Genomic DNA, 18,931 nt, shown 5'->3' on the forward strand with positions numbered 1-18,931 from the left:
CTATGAGCATAGGTGTAAGTAGATCATTTTGGATGGATGTGGTTGTTTCCTTAGATATACCCACAGGAGATAAATAATTTACATTCTGCATAACAGAAGACCTGCTAAGAAAGAGGAACTATACATAGCTGCTAAGAATGCTGATGATGGGGTCGGGCAGTAGTGCAAGGACTGGTGTAAGAATCCCGGTTCCAGCCCCGGCTCCCCACCTGTAGGGGAGTTGCTTCACAGGCATTGAAGCAGGTCTGCAGGTGTCTATATCTCCCTCTCTCTGTCTTCCCCTCTTCTCTCCATTTCTCTCTGCCCTATCCAACAATGACGACATCAACAACAACAACAATAATAACTATAACAACAAGGAAAAACAACAAGGGCAACAAAAAGGGAAAATAAATAAAAATAATAATAAAAATTTAAAAAAATGCTGATGATACTTTCTTTACCTCATCTTGAATGGAGCTGGAAGAAATTATGTTATGTGAGGTAAGCCAAAAGGAGAAGTTGAATACAGGATAATCTCATTCATTGAGAAAATTAAGACACATGTTACATTGAGCAAAGTCCTGGGTTTAAGCTCCCAGTCCTGTAGGGAAAAGCTTCACAAACAATGAAACAGTGCTGCAGTTGTCTCTCTATCTCTCCCATACCTCTCAATTTTTCCCTGTCTCTATTCAATAGATAGATAAATATTCAAAATAAAGAAAATGGATAAAATATCTAGATATTAGACCAGAGACTAAATTTATAGAAGATAATGTTGATAAAAACTCTGCAAAACTGCTGGTGGGAATGCAAACTGGTACATCCCCTTTGGAAGACTGTATGGACATTGCTTAAACAAACAAAAATGGAAATACCTAAGGATTCATCAATAGCACTCTTAGGCATTTTTTCCAATGGCCACTCAGATATTACTTCAAAGGGTCACGTGCACCCCTATGTTCATAGCTGCATTATTCACAACATCCAAAATGGTGGAAACAGCCTACATGCCCATCAACAGATGATTGGCTAAAGAAATTAGGAAAAATATATTCCATGGAATACTACTCTACAATCAAAAAAATATTGTGCCCTTTGGGACAAAATGGGTGTATTGGAGGTGATATGCTTAATAATTAAACTACTAGATGCTTTCAGTCATATTTGGCATCTAGAAAACTGATATATTTTAACTTGCAGAAAAAAAAAAACACCCCAAAACCAAAACACAGAAGCAAGTAAATGGTTTCCAGATTTGTGAGAACTATGGTGTTTGTTATCTTTGGAAGGTGGGATGGTGGGGACATGGGACTTAGATTTGGGGTGTAGTATGGAATTATATATTGTAAACCTACAGTCTTATAACATACTTTTAATAACAAAAATTAATAATGCAAACATATGTTATGATGTCTATTTATACACACACACACACACACATATATATATATATATAAAATTTCAAAAGAATAATGTATTAGTCTTACCAAGATGCTGTATTTATTTGATCAAGTCTCTTAAGCAACTATATAAAGATTGTGAAAATATTGTGGAATTCGATTAGAGGAAATTTAGGTATGATGCACTGAGAGAATTTCTTTTACTTTTATGGGAGGATTAATGTACATTAAGTACAGTTGTTGATATATGTGTAAAATTTCTAAGTTTTCTGCAAAAAAAAAACCCAAAAAACTCTCACCTCCATCTTAGGCCCTCCTCCACCATCTTGCACCAGGATCTGAAAAACCCCACTTCCCCCAAAGTGGTTTACCTGGGGCAACTGACCAAATCCAGTACAAGTTCTGCTTTGTGTTTTCCTTTTTTGTTCTTATTTCTCAACTTCTCTCTAAGAGTGATAACCATTCCATATGCATCCTTCTATTTCTAGCTTAACTCAATTAACCTGAATCCTTCCATTTCTATCCAAGATGAATTGAAGAAGGTGAATTTATCATTCTTAATAGCCAAGTAGTATTCCATTGTGTATACACTAAAACTGTATTAGCCACTCATCTGATGTTGGACACTTAGCTTGCTTCCAAGTTTGGGCTATTACAAATTTGTGCTGCTATGAAAAAAGGTATACACAGAAGTTTCTGGATAGGTGTGCTAGATTCTTTAGGATATATCCCCTAGAGAAGAATTGCATGGTCATAGAGTAGGTCCATTTCTAGCCTTAAGAGTTTTCCAGACTGTTCTACACAGGGTTTGTACTAATTTACACCCCCCTCCCAAGCAGTGCAGGAGGGTTCCTTGATCCCCACAGCCTCTCCAGCATTTGTTGTTACTATAATTACTGATGTATGGTATTCTCACAGGAATGAAGTGGTATCTCATTATTGTCTTTATTTGCATTTCTCTGACAATCAATGACTTGGAGAATTCTCTCATGTGTCTGTTGACCTTTAGGATCTCTTCTTTAGAACACAACACATCACTTCTGTTTTCATCTCATCTCCTGATTTGCACTTTCCTATATAATTTAAAATATTTTTTTGTGTATGAGTCTAAGATGTGAAACCACAAAAGACACAGAAGCAAAAGAGCACATGTATTTGGGGGTTCTGTGCCAACAATGAGGCAAATTAAAGCTGCACTGAACTAAAAAATGCTTCTTTTCACAGTAAAAAAAAAATTGTATTAAAATGAAAAGACATTCTACTGAATGGAGGTTGTATTTGCATAGCAAAGGGATGAATATCCAAAGTACATAAAACTCACAACACCTGGCAAAATCACTCACTTGGCTAGTGTTCTTCCTTGACATATCTGTGACCCAGCTTTGAGTCTGAGTCTGGCCCACACCACAATGCAGGAAGTTTAAGTGCTGTGATTTCTCCCTGCCCCCCTCTCTCTGCCTCTGTCTCTATCTGAAACATCAGACCAGATTTGTAAAGCCTCAGAGATTAGGAAAGAAAAAAATTACAAAATGGGTAGAAAGCATGAATAGAGATTTGTCTAGCCCAACAATATACATAGATAATCAGCAGGCATATAAAAATGTATATTTACTGTATCTTCTAAGGGAAATACAAATTAATACAAAGGTGAGATAGATAGCACCTCATGAATAAGTGACAGTTATTACTAGAAAAAGACAAATAACAGCAAATGTTGGAGAAAATGTTCAGAGAACACAACTTTTGCATATTGTTAGTGTAGCAATCAATTGGTGTAGCTGTTATAGGAAGCTGTAAGGAAGCCACTTCAAAATATTTGTGAAATAGAAGTTTCACATGATCCATATCCTACTTTTGAGTAAAAATCTGTATTCAAACAGATATATGCATCCTATATTTATTTGTGTTATTTATCAAAATAAGCTTTATAAAAGCTAAGAGCTAGAACCCACCAAAATGCTTATGAGTTAAAGATGCATGTGCAAGATGGGAAAACATTCAGCTAGAAAATGGTGAGAGACCTCATCATTTTGACAATATGGAGAGACCTAGAGGTGATTAAATGTAATAAAACCATCCAGGAGGAAAATACAAGCACTATATAATTTCTCTCATAAGTGATTTGAGGGGAAGACAAATGGATGAACAAAATAAAAGAAAAATAAGCTTTAAACTATAAGATCATAGTAGTTGCCTGATGAGAAGGGAGAAAGACTGTGGGTGATTTGGATAAAAGAAGTCAATTATATGATAATAATTAGTCTCCAGAAGTGGGGATAAAAATGAGGATTCTAAGTCTGCCTCCTCTTCCTCTTCCTCCTCTACAGAGAACTGCTCTAATGCAGACTTCAACTGAGATTTGTTCATAATCTGGGTGACACTGGACCTGCAGCGGCATTCCAAGGCACCCGACTGAAATTGAGGATTTTCTTCCTTGTGCCTTTTTATCTCTCTCCCTCCTCAGTGCAAAGTGTTGACAGGAGAGGTGTATTTGCTACCCCCTTCTGTCCTTGTAGCACTCCCAGAATCCCTTGCAATTATATCTTCTGAAATGAACAAGGATCCTCTAGAGGAGTGAGGGACACTCTGGAACAGCCTGAGGGAAATGTTATGCTCTCCTCATCCTTTGGCTGCTAGACGTGCAGGAGGCATCCATGAGCCTAGGCCCTTCCTATGGTGTGGGCCTTTGTATCAGGACACATGTAGGTCTACTTAGACGGCAGGATTGCTTAACTGGGAGGAGAGTTGTAGTCAAGAAACTTTGTCAAATTCCTGCTCTCTAAAGTCAGGGGAGGATATGTGGACAACATTTACTTACAGATATTTGATTTTATTTGTTTTAAGATTTTTTTACTAATAAAAATTAGAAATTAAAAAAAAAGAAATGCACTTTCAGTAGTAAAAGTAAGATAGCCTGTGTATATGTTAATTTTAATTATACAGTCTTGAAATGTACACATTTCCATTTCAGTCAAAAATAAAAGCATGGCCTTGAAAATTACCAATGTGGATATATGTGAGTGATGTGATGAAATCAGGAAACTAATAATTTTAGAGAAACTGGAAGAAAAAAAAGAATCCTGAAAAGGAAGGCAATGAGAGGTCTGTTCTCAGAGTTTTCCACCAGTTTCACTTATATCCAAATTATTTTTCACTGCTAAGACTATTTAATCTTTGCAAAACTTAAGAGGATTTTTAAACTTTAAATAATTGACATCTGTCGTCAGTAAAAATTATATGAAAAAGTACACAGAGAAAACCTTAAACTTTATCCAAATAGGATTCCCAAATAATAAAATTCCTGGCAATAAAATCTAGTCATTGATTGACTTTGGAATGACTGGACAGCTTTTGTCATAAAACTTCCACAATAATGTCAAAATAAAAACTCTTTGCAGCTACTATGAAGTGTGATGTGTTAAATCCAGAATCAATTTGATTTTTTTTAATACCTTGCTGCTTTCGTGGATCGTAAATCTGAAGCCCAAATAGGGGTGGTCTTTCATGTCTCAACAATGTCACCTCACTGGTTATCAAGTCTAGCTGAAAAATGGAACCGTTCATATAATCAGTCCAGAAAACATAATTCCCATGATGTGATAATCCAAAAGGATGATTCAGTTCTTTCCCACTGTAAACAACCTGTAAGATAGAAGATGGGATATGGAGATTGGGTGGTGGGAATTGTGTGGAGTTGTACCCCTCCTATCCTATGGTTTTGTTAATTTATCCTTTCTTAAATAAAAAAAAAGAAAAAGAAAAAAATATTGTGAAAAATAAAAGTTAACCTTTCAAAACATAACTAAATATTTAGATAAAATGATATCAAAGTGTAACAGATAATGATCTCACAAATATCTCAACTTGTGTTTTCTTTCAGGTATTTGTAAAAATGGATTTCACAATGTGGCCAGATATAATTTCAGACACCCTCTTTGAAAGAAGTCCCCCTATGGTTCAACCATTTGGATTCTATCACATATGCACTATAAATACAGTCAATTGACTTTCTCTAGGACTCTTTTCTTTTTCCTGGTGATTCCAGGAAAATAAAATTATCTATATATTTCGTGTTACTCTGCACTTTTTTAAAAATTTTGTTCTGATAAATGAAGGATAGATACAATACTGTCTAATCACACTGGTAGTGAAAAAGATCATCCCTTCTATTGTAACTGCCAAATGCAAAATGAGGAAATCTAGATAACAAGGGTAAAGTGTAAAGATTTTACTTGCAAACAGGAAAACATTAACTATAACGAATAGATTATTAAATAATGAAAGTCTACTGCACTATTAGTAGCGCTATCTCTTGGCACACATCAACACTCTTAAAGGGAAAATAATCATATCTTTAGCATTGTTAAGTATGTACACTTAAGCACCAACTAGTTTTGTGTATTGAGGGGAACATTATTAACCACAGTCGAAGTCATCAATGAATGAATTAGTCTTAACTGATTCATGTAATATTTATTTCCTAAGCAGGTAATACACTTTACACTTGGTAAAATGTGTTTTCTTCTTTTCAACATAAATAAATAAGTAACATAGAATGAAGAAAAGAAAAAAAAATATTGAGTCAATGGGAATCATTTTAATAACTTGCAGTATTCCATTATCCACTCTGATTAAAGTTGAAGTCAACTCATATGTCACAGCTGCTTTGGTAATTATAACTTAAAATATAGAAGTAGTGTCTATTTAATATTGCCTCTGTCACATGGTCTGTTCCATGCTTAATTTTGCTCAAGAAATTAAAAATCATTTTGTAATGATTCTACCAAAAGAGCCAAGAAGATGGTATTTATTTATACCGGTAGGCCTTAAGTTCAGTTAATTTTGCTTCAAATCAAAGATTATAAAAGTCTTTATTCAAAGAAGTGACTTATAATTACTTTTTCACAATATATAGGCTATATTTCAGTTGAAAATAGTTAGGTTGCTTGGTCATAGCGATCTCATCAATAATGTAGAAAAAACCTGCATTTTGAAACAGCTTTAATATCCTGCAAGCTGCTTTTAAAAATCCCACAAATCTTGGCATACCACAGTGCGCTGGACCTGGTCTCCTGGAGGCAAGTGGCAGCTGTACTACTTAATTCTCAGCCTCCTCTAGCCACCCTACAGAGACTTCTGGCAGCCATCTCAGAGGGGTAAAAATAAACTTGAAAGTATTTTTAACACAGCACAACAAGGCTCGATGAAAGAAAAAGCCTGTGGGTTAAAACCAGCGGTATTTGTCTTTTACCTTCCTGTGAGTTCCATTCAAAAACACTTTTTCAATATGATCATAATAGGCATCACACCAGTATAAAGTGTTGGTCTGAGAGTCCAGAGTTAAACCATTTGGCCACAGCATCTTTGAAGTCACAAAAATCTGCCGATTGAAGCCATCCATCCAGGCCTTCTCGATCCTTCCCACGCTGTCATCTATTTCATCTTCCTCCCAATCTGTCCAGTACATCCAGCTAAGACATTATAAACAAGAAGCACACACATGTCATTTCAACCAGCCATCCTTTAGAGGGATGTCACCTCAGAGTTGGCACCTCCATAAAATCTAATAACAGTAGGATTTGCTCTCTTCTCTAAATGTTTATCTGCTAAGGGAGGGTAGAACCCTGAAGTGCTAAAAGAAGTAAAAAAAAAAAAAGTTGTTCAGTGGAACTAACCCATTCAGACATGAGCATTGATTCATTTACTGGTGTTACTTATTAATTAATCTAACATTTAGTCCCAAATAACAATTAGTATTGATACCAAGTTTGAGAAATGTTATTCAAGACATACTAATTTAAGTGTTTCCCATTTTATTAAAAAATTAATCAGTTATATTATTAAAATTTAGACTGACAGACATGAGAACTCCTGAAAATTATTGATCTACTTCAGACTTTAATCTCATACGAATGATTATTTTTTCTAGACGGGCAATTGAATTGCCTTTATTCTAAAGGGCACAGTCATTCTGGGTTTGTTTGGTCAGGTCTAATTTGTCTTCCTGATGCAAATTATGTATGCTTTATTGCTGCTTATTATTACCCCCAAACTCACAGAAGATGATTTAGCTGCACATAAGTTTAATAACAGCAGGTTGACTAACCTTGAGATTTTGAGCTTCAATTTCTACCTCAAACAAAAGCATCTGTCTCTAAAAACAAATCTTGTGTGTAAGCTCTAACAGTAGGAGAGGCGGCCATGAGCTAATATTCTAATTCCCTCATGAATAAGGTTAAAACCCTCCATATGTGTTATTTTAGGGTTATGTGAAAGTTCCCAAGTTATTAATTATAATTCCTAAGTTATTAATACAGTGTAGGTTTTAAATAAATTGCCTCATATACTACTTTATAAAGCTTCAGAGCTTTTCCAAGCTGTTGACCCTAAAATGCTTTTGTTAGATTCTCTGTCTCCCACGTTCTCCAGACCCTAAAGAATTTCTGACATAAGCAGGGGGTAAATCTCTATCCATGATCAAAAGCCCTGTGATCTAAATAGGGAAGTCGAATGTTGGTATGCATGAGACCCCTTCTGTTTCATTTGGTTTAAATCCCCCCTGCTTAACACTATTCTATTTACATAACCACTTCATTCTATTTACATAACCGCTGTTAACAAGCACCTCCCTCCAGGGCATTGGTTCAATCCCCACTGTTTCATGATATGTTTTTGCTCCACCCCCCTCCTTGTCACACCCTGATACCTTCTTTATCACACCCTGATTTTCACCAGTCACTTTTCTCCCCACCCTCTCTATGTCACATCCTGTTTCCACCTTACTTGGCAAGTATATATAAAGACAGCATTGTGAGTTTTACAGTACTGTACTTTGAGTTTAACTTAGCTCGTCTTAGATTGTGCTGCGTCCTGCATGAATAAAGAGATACTGCCTACAGCTCAACCATGAGTCCCTGGTCGTCTGTTACCCGCCCGTGAAGCCAGCCCAGCGAAAACAACATAACCTGTTGAAAACAACAGTCGAAGACAACTAAAGATGTAACTCACTACCCATTATTACATTCTGCTCTATTTCTTCTAAAAATTTCTTAGCTGTTCACAATGATATCAATGTGAATTTTCAATCCGAGGAAGTAAATTGCAATTGGTGAGTTTTATTAAATCATAATACGTTTAGTCCTACAAATAAACATGCTGAAATGCTTATCTTATATCTTGCATTTTCTTCGAGTGGTTTTATTGTTGTAACAAATTATCAACAAATGGAGAAATCATTTCATTTGCTTTTAATCTTGTGCTAGTTTGGGATAACTCCTTGGCTCTCAGTATATAAATCAACTGCATTAAGGGAAATAGCTTTTTCATCTCTACTGATGTCTTCTTAAAACATTAATATAATCAATGCAATTTTATTGCTGTTGCTAGCTAATATATAACTTACTGAAATTGTAATTATCGTTTTTCTCTGACATTTCCTCTTTGTTGTTGTTGTTTTTTCCTGTATTTCAGACACAAAATATGCTTACACACACAAACACATATACAGGGGACAGACAATGCATTAAATTCTAAACACATTTCATGTTGTTTTGGTAACTGAAGAAAAACTTACTTGTGATCTCACCTAGTACCTGAAGGTTTTTGTTTTGTTTTGTTTTGTTTTTATGGAGTTGGGGCCTGACACTTGTGTGATTTCACCACTCCTAGTTGCATTTTCATTAATGAGACAGACAGACAGAGACACACACACACACACACACACACACACACACACACAGACATACAGAAAGAAGGATAAACGGATAGATACAATATCACCAGAGCTTCCTCTAGTGCTACAACACTGCTTTATAGTGCTTGTAGTGCTTGGTCTCAAAGGGTTGCACACATTACCTCTCTCTAGGCCCTGAGATTATTATTATTATTATTATTATTATTTTAATTTTTTAAATTTATATTTATTTATTTATTTTCCCCTTTGTTGCCCTTGTTGTTTTTCATTATTGTAGTTATTGATGCCGTCGTTGGATAGGACAGAGAGAAATGGAGAGGAGGGGAAGACAGAGAGGGGGAGAGAAAGACACCTGCAGACCTGCTTCACCACTTGTGAAGTGACTCCCCTGCAGGAGGGAAACCAGGGGCGTGAACTGGGATCCTTAGACCAGTCCTTGAGCTTTGTGCCACCTGCGCTTAACCTGCTGCGCTACCGCCCAACTCCCCTGAGATTATTTTTTTAAAAATATTTTACTTATTTATTATTTTGATGAAAGAGAGATGCAAAGAGAAAGATAAAAACAGAGAGAGGAAGAGACACCAGAGCACTGCTCAAGTCTGGCTGATGGTGGTGCTGGGGACTGAACCTGAGACTTCAGAGCGTCAGTCACCAAAGCCTTTTGTATAAACATTATGCTGTCTCCCCAGCCCCCTGAGATTGTCTTTATTCAAAAACATATATATATATATATGTATATATATATATATATATACATATATATATATATATATATATATATGAAAAGTTAGCAAGTGTTGTTCATCTGACAAAAGCTTTGTAAGTGCTCATCATGTACTCTTCTCATTATCTGATTCAAAGTTATGTTATACAGCTTTATAATCAAAATCAATATGGTGATTTTTTTAAACACACAAAATATGGGGGTTAGGATTAGGATCCTGCTACATGAGGGCAAAAAGGGGCATATATGATACGGAGATGAGGAGGATTTTTTTTTTTTTCAAAATTGGGAGCTACTCTCTGCCCTAATCCATCTTTCTTGTCCTTCACTCAAATACCATCTTCTCAGACAATATTTTTATACAATTCCATATTAGCTATCAAACTCAAACAAAAACTATAATGGACGTGGAGCATGCCTAAAATGGATTTCCTAGCTTCTTTCCAACCTAATACCCCTATTCTAATCTGCTCTGTTCCTATTTTTTGGTTTCTGTTCATTAATTATTTTGTCCTGCTTTATATCTTGCCTCCTTTCAGCCACCAAGTTGCAGACGCTATCATGATTCTATCCTGGCTTCCCTGGGCAGACAAACTCACCAATGTGTTCTGGAACCTCCAGAGCCATACCCAACTAGGGAAAGATAGAAAGAGGCAGAGTATATAGATTGACCTGCCAAATGTCTGTGTCCAGAGGAGAAACAATTACAGAAGCCAAACCTTCCACTTTTTGCACCCCCAAAATATTTTTGATCCATACTCCCAGTGAAGTAGAAATGACAGGGGGAAGATGAACAAAGGTGTCTGAAGTCCAACTCCATATGGACCCGGAGAGAGAAGAGGATAAAGGGAGGAACATTTGGATGTACTAATAGGTGTATGTGTGACTTGGAAATGAAGAGAAGATGGAACCATGAAAAAAACACGGTCATAGTGGGGGTTGTACTGTTATGTGGAAAACTGAGAAATGTTATGCATGTATTGTTGAATATAAAACATTAATCCCCCAATAAAGAAAATAAATAAATAAATAAATAAATAAATAAATAAGCGTGGTCAAATATATGCAAATATAGACAGAGAGTTGTAGAAATAATATTTAGCCCATATCTGTAACCTTAACAGAATTGCTATAGCTCCCCATGGGACTCAGAATTCTGCTGGTGGTAACAGTGCAGAGTTGTAACCCTATAATCTTGTAAATTTGTAAATCAATTATTAAATCACTAACAAAAACTAAAAATAAATCATACCCATGTGTCAATAAATATATTGTAATCATTAACCCTTCAATAAAATGATTTAAAAAAGCGTATTAATGGGAATTGGGCGGTGGCACAGGTGGTGTAAAGCTCAAGGACCAGTGTAAGGATCCCAGTTCCCCACCTGCAGGGGGTTTGCTTCACAGGCGTTGAAGCAGGTCTGCAAGTGTCTGTCTTTCTCTCCCCCTCTCTCCATTTCTCTCTGTTTTATCCAACAACAATGACATCAATAATAACTACAACAATAAAACAACAAAGGCAACACAAAAGAATAAATAAATATTTTTAAAAATCTTAGAAGAAACCACATTAAAACAAATTTAGACTAGGAAAATAAGATAGCCAAGCTGAATAGTGGACTTGTTTTTTCATATGCACAACCCAGGCTCAAGCCCAGCTTCCACACCTGTAGAAGCTGCAGTGCTGTAACAGCTTTCCCTCTGTCTTTCTGACTGTCCCTATTTATAGAAACTCAGCAATATAGAAGGATATTTACTATATGGTTAGAAATTCCTCATAATTAGAATTGACTTTTTTCATCTGATAAAAAAAATACCTTAAGGTGGTGGCACACCTGCTTGACCTCACATGTTACGGTGTACAAGGACATAGACTCCAGCCCCTGTTCTCAACCTGCAGAGGGAAAGCCTTGCGAGGGGTGAAGCAGTGACACAGGTGTCTCTCGGTCTCTTGTTCTCTCTACCTCCTCCTTCCCTCTTAATTTCTGACTGTCTCTATCCAATAAATAAACAATAAACATAATAAAAAAATAGTTCAATCAGACCTTCTGCTAATGTGGAAAAAAAAGGTATGCCTTTGGACCAGGAAAATAGCTCACCAGAAGAGTGTACCTACTTTGCCATGCATGTGACCTAGAATTGTTTGAGCTAGGTCCCTAGCTCAGTGGAGGAAGATTAAGCGCTGTCTTTCCCCTCCTATCTGAAAATGTATGGTGGCAGCAGTGAAACCCCAGCACCAACACAATTCTGCTTCTAATTTCAAGATCTGCTCAACTATAAATTGTTGATGAAGTCTAACCTCAGATATTTTGCAATATAAATTCTTTCCTCTATTCTCTAAAGGGCTTCTTCAGTTACAGCATAGTCTTTGTTACATGTATAAACGGTTTGTAGGAATATTTGATAATGCTCCACATGTCATCATTCCAAGTATTTAAAAAAATCAAACATTTTAAATTTTATTTATATATAGTGACAGAGAAACATGGAGACAAAGATACACATGGAGAACAACCAGAACACTGCTTAGCTCCGGCTTATGATGATGCTGGGAACTGAACCTGGGACTTAGGAGTCTCAGCATGAAGTCTCTTGCATAACCATTAGGCCATCTTCCCAACCCACAGTTAGTTTTTTAATGTTTAATGCAGGCTTTATCGCTTATTTATGTTTTACCCTATAACACCAAGCTTAAGCTCTTTTTCTTTTAAATTTATTTTTATTTTTTATTTATTTATTCCCTTTTGTTGCCCTTGTTGTTTTATTGTTGTAGTTATTATTGATGTCGTTGTTGTTGGATAGGACAGAGAGAAATGGAGAGAGGAGGGGAAGACAGAGACGGGGAGAGAAAGACAGACACCTGCAGACCTGCTTCACCGCCTGTGAAGGGACGTGCCTGCAGGTGGGGAGCCAGGGGGCTTAAGCTCTTTAGTGATCATCTTTCCAAAAGGGATTATACTATCTATCGTTTATCCTGGAAATATTTAATTCCATAAGTGTTTCTCTGTCATTAAGGTGAAATAAATTGCTTTCCTTTTGATAACTGCTGATGGACTATCTAACTAGATAGTAATTAATTAAGGGTGTGATGCTACGGAACAATATGGAACAATCTGTGACTAGAAAAAGAAGCACTCAGCTTCGGACATACTGGACATAGAATAAGTTTTAAGAAGTTGGGGCCAGGTATTGATGTACCTGGTTGAGTGCACATCACAGTGCGTAAGGACCCAGGTTCAAGCCCCTGGTCCCCACATGCAGGGGAAAAGCTTTACAAATTGTGAAGCAGGGCTGCATGTGTCTGTTTCTCTTCTTCCCTGTCTCCCTCTTACTCCCAATTTCTGGTCGTCTCTATCCAAAAAAAATAAATAAAGATAATAAATATTTTAAAAAAGAAAAAAGCTTTGCAAAGTCATAATTAAAATAAATGTTTCTAAGTTGTTGACATAAAATGTATAGAGCAGGTATTACGAAGGAGTGAGTTCATCATTGGCTATCCACTTGAGAAACAGTGGATCATAATTAGTTCCTCTTTCATTTCAGTAAAGTTGAGGCTTTCCAGTCCTTGTCTTCTAGTGTCTCCTATGCCAATATATACTTCCCTGCTCCTATTACAAATGCTGCAGTCTACCTTTGCTCATCAAAGGATACTTCTAAGAGGTGGTTTCTCATACGGCTTTCATATTATTGCCTTTATTCCTAAATCATACATTAAAAATAATGGAACTTTTCTCCTCAGAACCTTACAATGACACAGCTGTCAGCATAATAAATCTAGACTTAGTACCCAGTATTAAAGTATTTTACATATGTCTACCTTTATCTCCTACTGGTGTTTTTTTCTCACAGGTCCTCTTATATACTTACTGAACTTATCTTACTTCAAACCTGCCACTAACTTTCCTTCTGCTAATTAGTTATACTCTCCCTCCAGTTCAAGGACTAACCTTGTGACTGCCTATCACAAGCTCTTGGGACCAACTGCACTCATTTGAAAATTCTAACTATTCCCTATAGCCCAATTCTGAATCTAAATGTTTGTGAATTTCTGAAGCTTATATATGTTGTATTTTCTTTAATAGCTAGTTGTTTGTACAAGTGTGTCTATATGCATGAGGCATACAAGATTATAAACCCCCTGAGGACAATTATTGTTTTAGTTATTTATGTTGGTCTATAAGGTAGTTAATCAGTAATAATCTTAATAAAAGAATAAATAATTTATTGATGTATTTGGTTATGGACACTTTAATCACAGCTATCACTGAAGTGAATTTTTTAAATTTTTATATTTATTTATTCCCTTTTGTTGCCCTTGTTTTTTATTGTTGTAGTTATTATTGTTGTTGTTATTGCTGTCACTGCTGTTGGACAAGACAGAGAGAAATAGAGAGAGGAGGAGAAGAAAGAGGGGAAGAGAAAGATAGACACCTGCAGACCTGTTTTACCACTTGTGAAGCGACTCCCCTGCAGGTGGGGAGCCCAGAGCTCGAACTAGGGTCCTTAAGCCATCCCTTGCACTTTGCACCATTTGCACTTAACCCTCTGTGCTACTGCCAGACTCTCGTGAATAGTTTTTTTTAAGTGAATATTTTTTATAAATAGATGATAATTATAGAAAAAAAGAAAGAATTCCTTCTTGTGTACTACTACAAATAAGTACCATAGAAAGAATGGAAAATGAATCAGTTTTTATGAGAATATTATGTCTAAAGTTTGATTATTCTTTGAAATTCTGCTTCTCAAACTGTAGTTTCTTCTTTTAAAAATAAGTTTTATTGGCACTTACAATTATTTGGGCAATTTAAATTATTGTCACATTACTACTTCTAGTTTTACAGTTGATTCTCCACAGAACAATAGGATTATTTTTAACCATAAGCCTAATTACATCACTTTTATTTTACCCTTGCACTAGAGACAAAGAGAAAAAAATAATCCTCAAATTATTAATAAGATGCTACTTTACTATCCAACTACACCTTGAGTCCTCTTCCTCTTTGCTACTATATGCCAATCCTGCAGTCCTCATTCATTTCAGTTCTGCTGACAGTCAAGTGCTTCCCAGACTTTACATTTTTTTAAGTACTTAAGTCTAAAATCAGCAGATAAAGTAAGAACTACAAAAGCTAGATAAGAGCAAAAGACTGGCACTCTTTATTTTTTTAAATTATTTTTATTTACTTATGTATTGGATAGAGACAGAGAGAAATTGAAAGGGAAGGGGGAAATAGAGAGATAGACAGCTACAGACCTGCTTCACCACTCACAAAGTTTTCCCCCTGCAGTTGGGGATCAGGGATTTCAACCTGGGTCCTTGCACACTGTAGGTGTGTTCTTAACCAGGTGCGTCACCACCTGATCACTCCAACTGGCACACTTTAAGGATGTCCTTTATGGTCACTACCAGGCCACCCCATCATCTTGGGCATTAGGGAATATTTATTCCCACATAGATATGACGGGGCCACACCTCTAACAGATCCCTCTCTCCACCATCACTGGTCATGTTCATCAGGAACAACATTATAAATCCTCCTGTAGGCCTCTACAGGACCTTGAGATCAATGTAGAGTAGCAATGGTAAGATTGTACTACTCTCCGAAGGGAGGTTGTATCGACCTACTCTGCCACTTGAGGAGGATTGGTCCTGAAATGAGTGCAGCCTAGAATGCTCCTAGCTGTGACCATGGACTCTGCTCAGACTGACAGGGGCTCAGAGGTTACACAGGCTCCTGTACTAAATATGAATATATATGGGCCCTAGGTCAGATCGATGGGGTTAACAGTTAACAGTATTTATATACTTTCCTCATATTTGGTAGCTACTTTCTGCCATAATCCAACTTTCTATTTTTTTTATTTTTTTTATTTTATTTTCCCCTTTTTGTTGTCTTTATTGTTTATCATTTTTGTTGTCTTTATTGTTCTTGTTATTATTGCTGTTGTTGGATAGGACAGAAAGAAATTGAGAGAGGAGGGGAAGACAGAGATAGGGAGAGAAAGACAGACACCTGAAGACCTGTGAAGTGACCCCCCTACAGGTAGGGAGCTGGGGATTTGAACCAGGATCCTGAAGCTGGTCCCTGCAGTTTCTGCCATCTGCCCTTAACCCACTGCGCCACCGCCCAGCTCCCCTAACCCAGCTTTCTAATCCTATTCTCAACTCTGAAACCATCTTCCTGGGGAATACTTTCTGTTCACCTGAAATGCTAACTACTGGACTTGAGCAAAAGTTACTAAAATCACAGGCTATTTGGAACATACCTAAAATGGACTTCCTAATTTCTTCCCACATGAAGACCATTAGTTTCTTCTACTGTATTCTAATCTTTGGGTTCCTGTTTATTAAACTATTTGTCCTGCTTTATATCTTACCACTTTTCAGCAACCAAGTTGCAGGTGCTACCATGATGTTACTCTGACTTCCCTGGGCAGATAAACTCACCAATGTGTCCTGGAACCCCACCTCACCAGAGCCCTACCCCACTAGGGAAAGATTGAAATAGGTTGGGGTTATGTATCAACCTGCAAATAGCCATGTTCAGTGGAATAGCAATTACAGAAGTCAGACCTTCCACCTTCTACACCCCATAAAGAATTTTGGTCCATACTCCCAGGGGGATTAAAAAAAAAAAAAAGAGGGAAGCACTGGTCACTTCCATAAGGAACGGCATCTTATTATGGGTCCTTGTCTTCACCATAAATCAATGATGGTACAGATAACTCCAGTCTCTGAAGGGGGTATCCTGCCCTGCCACTTGAAATAAGATTGCTCCTGAAAGGAGTGCAGCCTACACTGTTCCTCAGATGTGACCATGAGCTACAAGCTCAGATCAATAGGGATTTAGAGGTTACACAGGCTCTGGTGATCATATATATATGGATAGATAGATAGATATATAGATAGATAGATAGATGATAGATAGATAGATAGATAGATAGATATTGGACAGGTAGATGGAGGTAAATAGCTAATTTTAGCTACTTTTTGCTTTCTCAAGAATGGGAGCTATCCCTGCCCTAATCCAACTTTCTAGCCCTTTTCTCTAACACTATTCTCTTAGAAAATATTCTTATACAACCTCAGGCTAGCTACCAAACTCAAACAAAACTGCCATAGCTGTGTGCCCCCAGGAACATGCCTAAAATGGTTTTCCCAGCTATCTTATACCCTAAGACCCCTAATTTTACCTGCTCTAATCCAACATTTTGGTTCCTGTTCATTAACCATTTTGTCTCAGCTTAGGTCATGCCACCTTCCAGACACCAAGTAACAGATACTACCATGACTCCATCCTGACTTCTCTAGGCAGAGGACCTCACCAATGACTCCTGAACCCTCACATCTCCAGAGCTCTGGTCCATTATGGAAAGATAGAAAGAGGCTGGTGGTTTGGGTCAACCTTTCAATGCCCATGCTCAGTAGAGAAGAAATTACGAAAGCCAGGACTGTACCTTCTGCTCCCCCCAAACCTCCTTGATCCATACCCCCAGTGGGGGAGAAATGATAGGATGAAGATAAGAGGGCTCTGAACTCTGGTTCCATCAGCACCCAGAGAGAGAGAAGGAAAAGGAGTGGGGCATATGGAGGTAGTTATGATGTCATGAATGTCTTGAATAAGAAGAAGAGAGGACTGAATCAGGAAAAATGGGGGGGTTAACTATGTATAAATGTGTATAGATAGTTGTAGAGATGATAGTGGGCTCATATCTACAAACTTAGGGGAACTGTGGTGGATTGCAGTGGAGAGAGTGAAGATTCAGAACTCTAGTTGTGGGAGTGTTGTGGATTCAAACACCTGTAGACATGTAATTCTCTAATATAAAAATAAATAAGAAAAAAGAAAAATAGGGAAACTTCCAATGGAGGGGGCGGGACAAAGAACTCTGGTGGTGGGAACTGTATGGAATTGCACCCCTGTTATCTTACAGTCTTGTTAATCATTATTAAATTACTAAGAATTAAAAAAAAGATTTTATTTATTTATTTATTTTATTTATTTATTCCCTTTTGTTGCCCTTGTTGTTTTATTGTTGTAGTTATTATTGTTGTTGTCGTTGTTGGATAGGACAGAGAGAAATGGAGAGAGGAGGGGAAGACAGAGAGGAGGAGAGAAAGATAGACACCTGCAGACCTGCTTCACCGCCTGTGAAGCGACTCCCCTGCAGGTGGGGAGCTGGGCTTCGAACCGGGATCCTTATGCTGGTCCTTGTGCTTTGCACCATCTGCGCTTAACCTGCTGCGCTACAGCCCGACTCCCTAAAAAAAAGATTTTAAACATAAGTCAAATACATGCCTAGTAGGGAAGTATTAAATGGGAATTTGATATAAAATAGGGGACAAGTGACTTCCGCATTTCCACCCAACTCATGTGTTTTATTACAACACAGATATATAATTTCCCTAAGCATCAGAAAGATCTTTTAACTCTATTATTATAAAATATCTGCTTAACAAAATACTAAGCAGGAAGATATTCTAGGACATATTTGGAACTCATTTGTTTGTTTGTTTGTTTATTTATAAAAAGGAAACACTGACAAAACCATAGGATAAGAGGGGTACAACTCCACACAATTCCCACAACCAGAAGTCTGTATCCCATCCCCTCCCCTGATAGCTTTCCTATTCTTTAACCCTCTGGAAGTATGGACCCAAGGTCATTGTGGGATGCAGAAGGTGGAAGGTCTGGCTTCTGTAATTGCTTTCCCACTGAACATGGACATTTATAGGTCAATCCATACGCCCAGCCTGCCTCTCTCTTTCCCTAGTGGGGCGGGATTGTGGGGAATCAGAGCTCCAGGACACATTGGTGGGGTTGTTTGTCTAGGGAAGTCTGTTTGGCATCATGCTAGCATCTGAAACCTGTTGCTGAACTGAGAGCCCCCCCCCTCCCGCAACTCTTCATCTGCACGACTCCAGTCTTTAAATGTATGATTAGTGAACAAATTGTTTGGCTTTATATGTTAACTCTCTTTTCAGGAACTCTTTCTTTTAAGTAGATTTACACAGTGTGTAATACATATCTTCACATGCAATTATGATTCCTTGGTTTAAAGGTATGATAGATCACTTGGTTTTATAAGTTCAGGAATACAACAAATATTTTTAGAATCCACATATGAAAT

The 18,931-nt window shown here is 37.2% G+C and overlaps 1 protein-coding gene across 1 annotated transcript in view; it reads right to left on the minus strand.

Annotated features, from left to right (window-relative positions):
• Positions 1–18,931, minus strand: part of LRP1B (LDL receptor related protein 1B) — a 1,816,831-nt gene that overhangs the window by 777,633 nt on the left and 1,020,267 nt on the right. Inside the window, exons 13-14 of the mRNA XM_060178059.1 lie at positions 6,634–6,853; positions 4,835–5,024 (exon numbers count right to left, since the gene is read on the minus strand). Coding sequence (XP_060034042.1) covers positions 4,835–5,024; positions 6,634–6,853 — 410 coding nt within the window. The remainder of the gene's footprint in view (positions 1–4,834; positions 5,025–6,633; positions 6,854–18,931) is intronic.

The sequence above is a fragment of the Erinaceus europaeus genome, chromosome 18 (genome assembly GCF_950295315.1).
Source record: "Erinaceus europaeus chromosome 18, mEriEur2.1, whole genome shotgun sequence".
NCBI classification, from domain to species: domain Eukaryota; kingdom Metazoa; phylum Chordata; class Mammalia; order Eulipotyphla; family Erinaceidae; genus Erinaceus; species Erinaceus europaeus.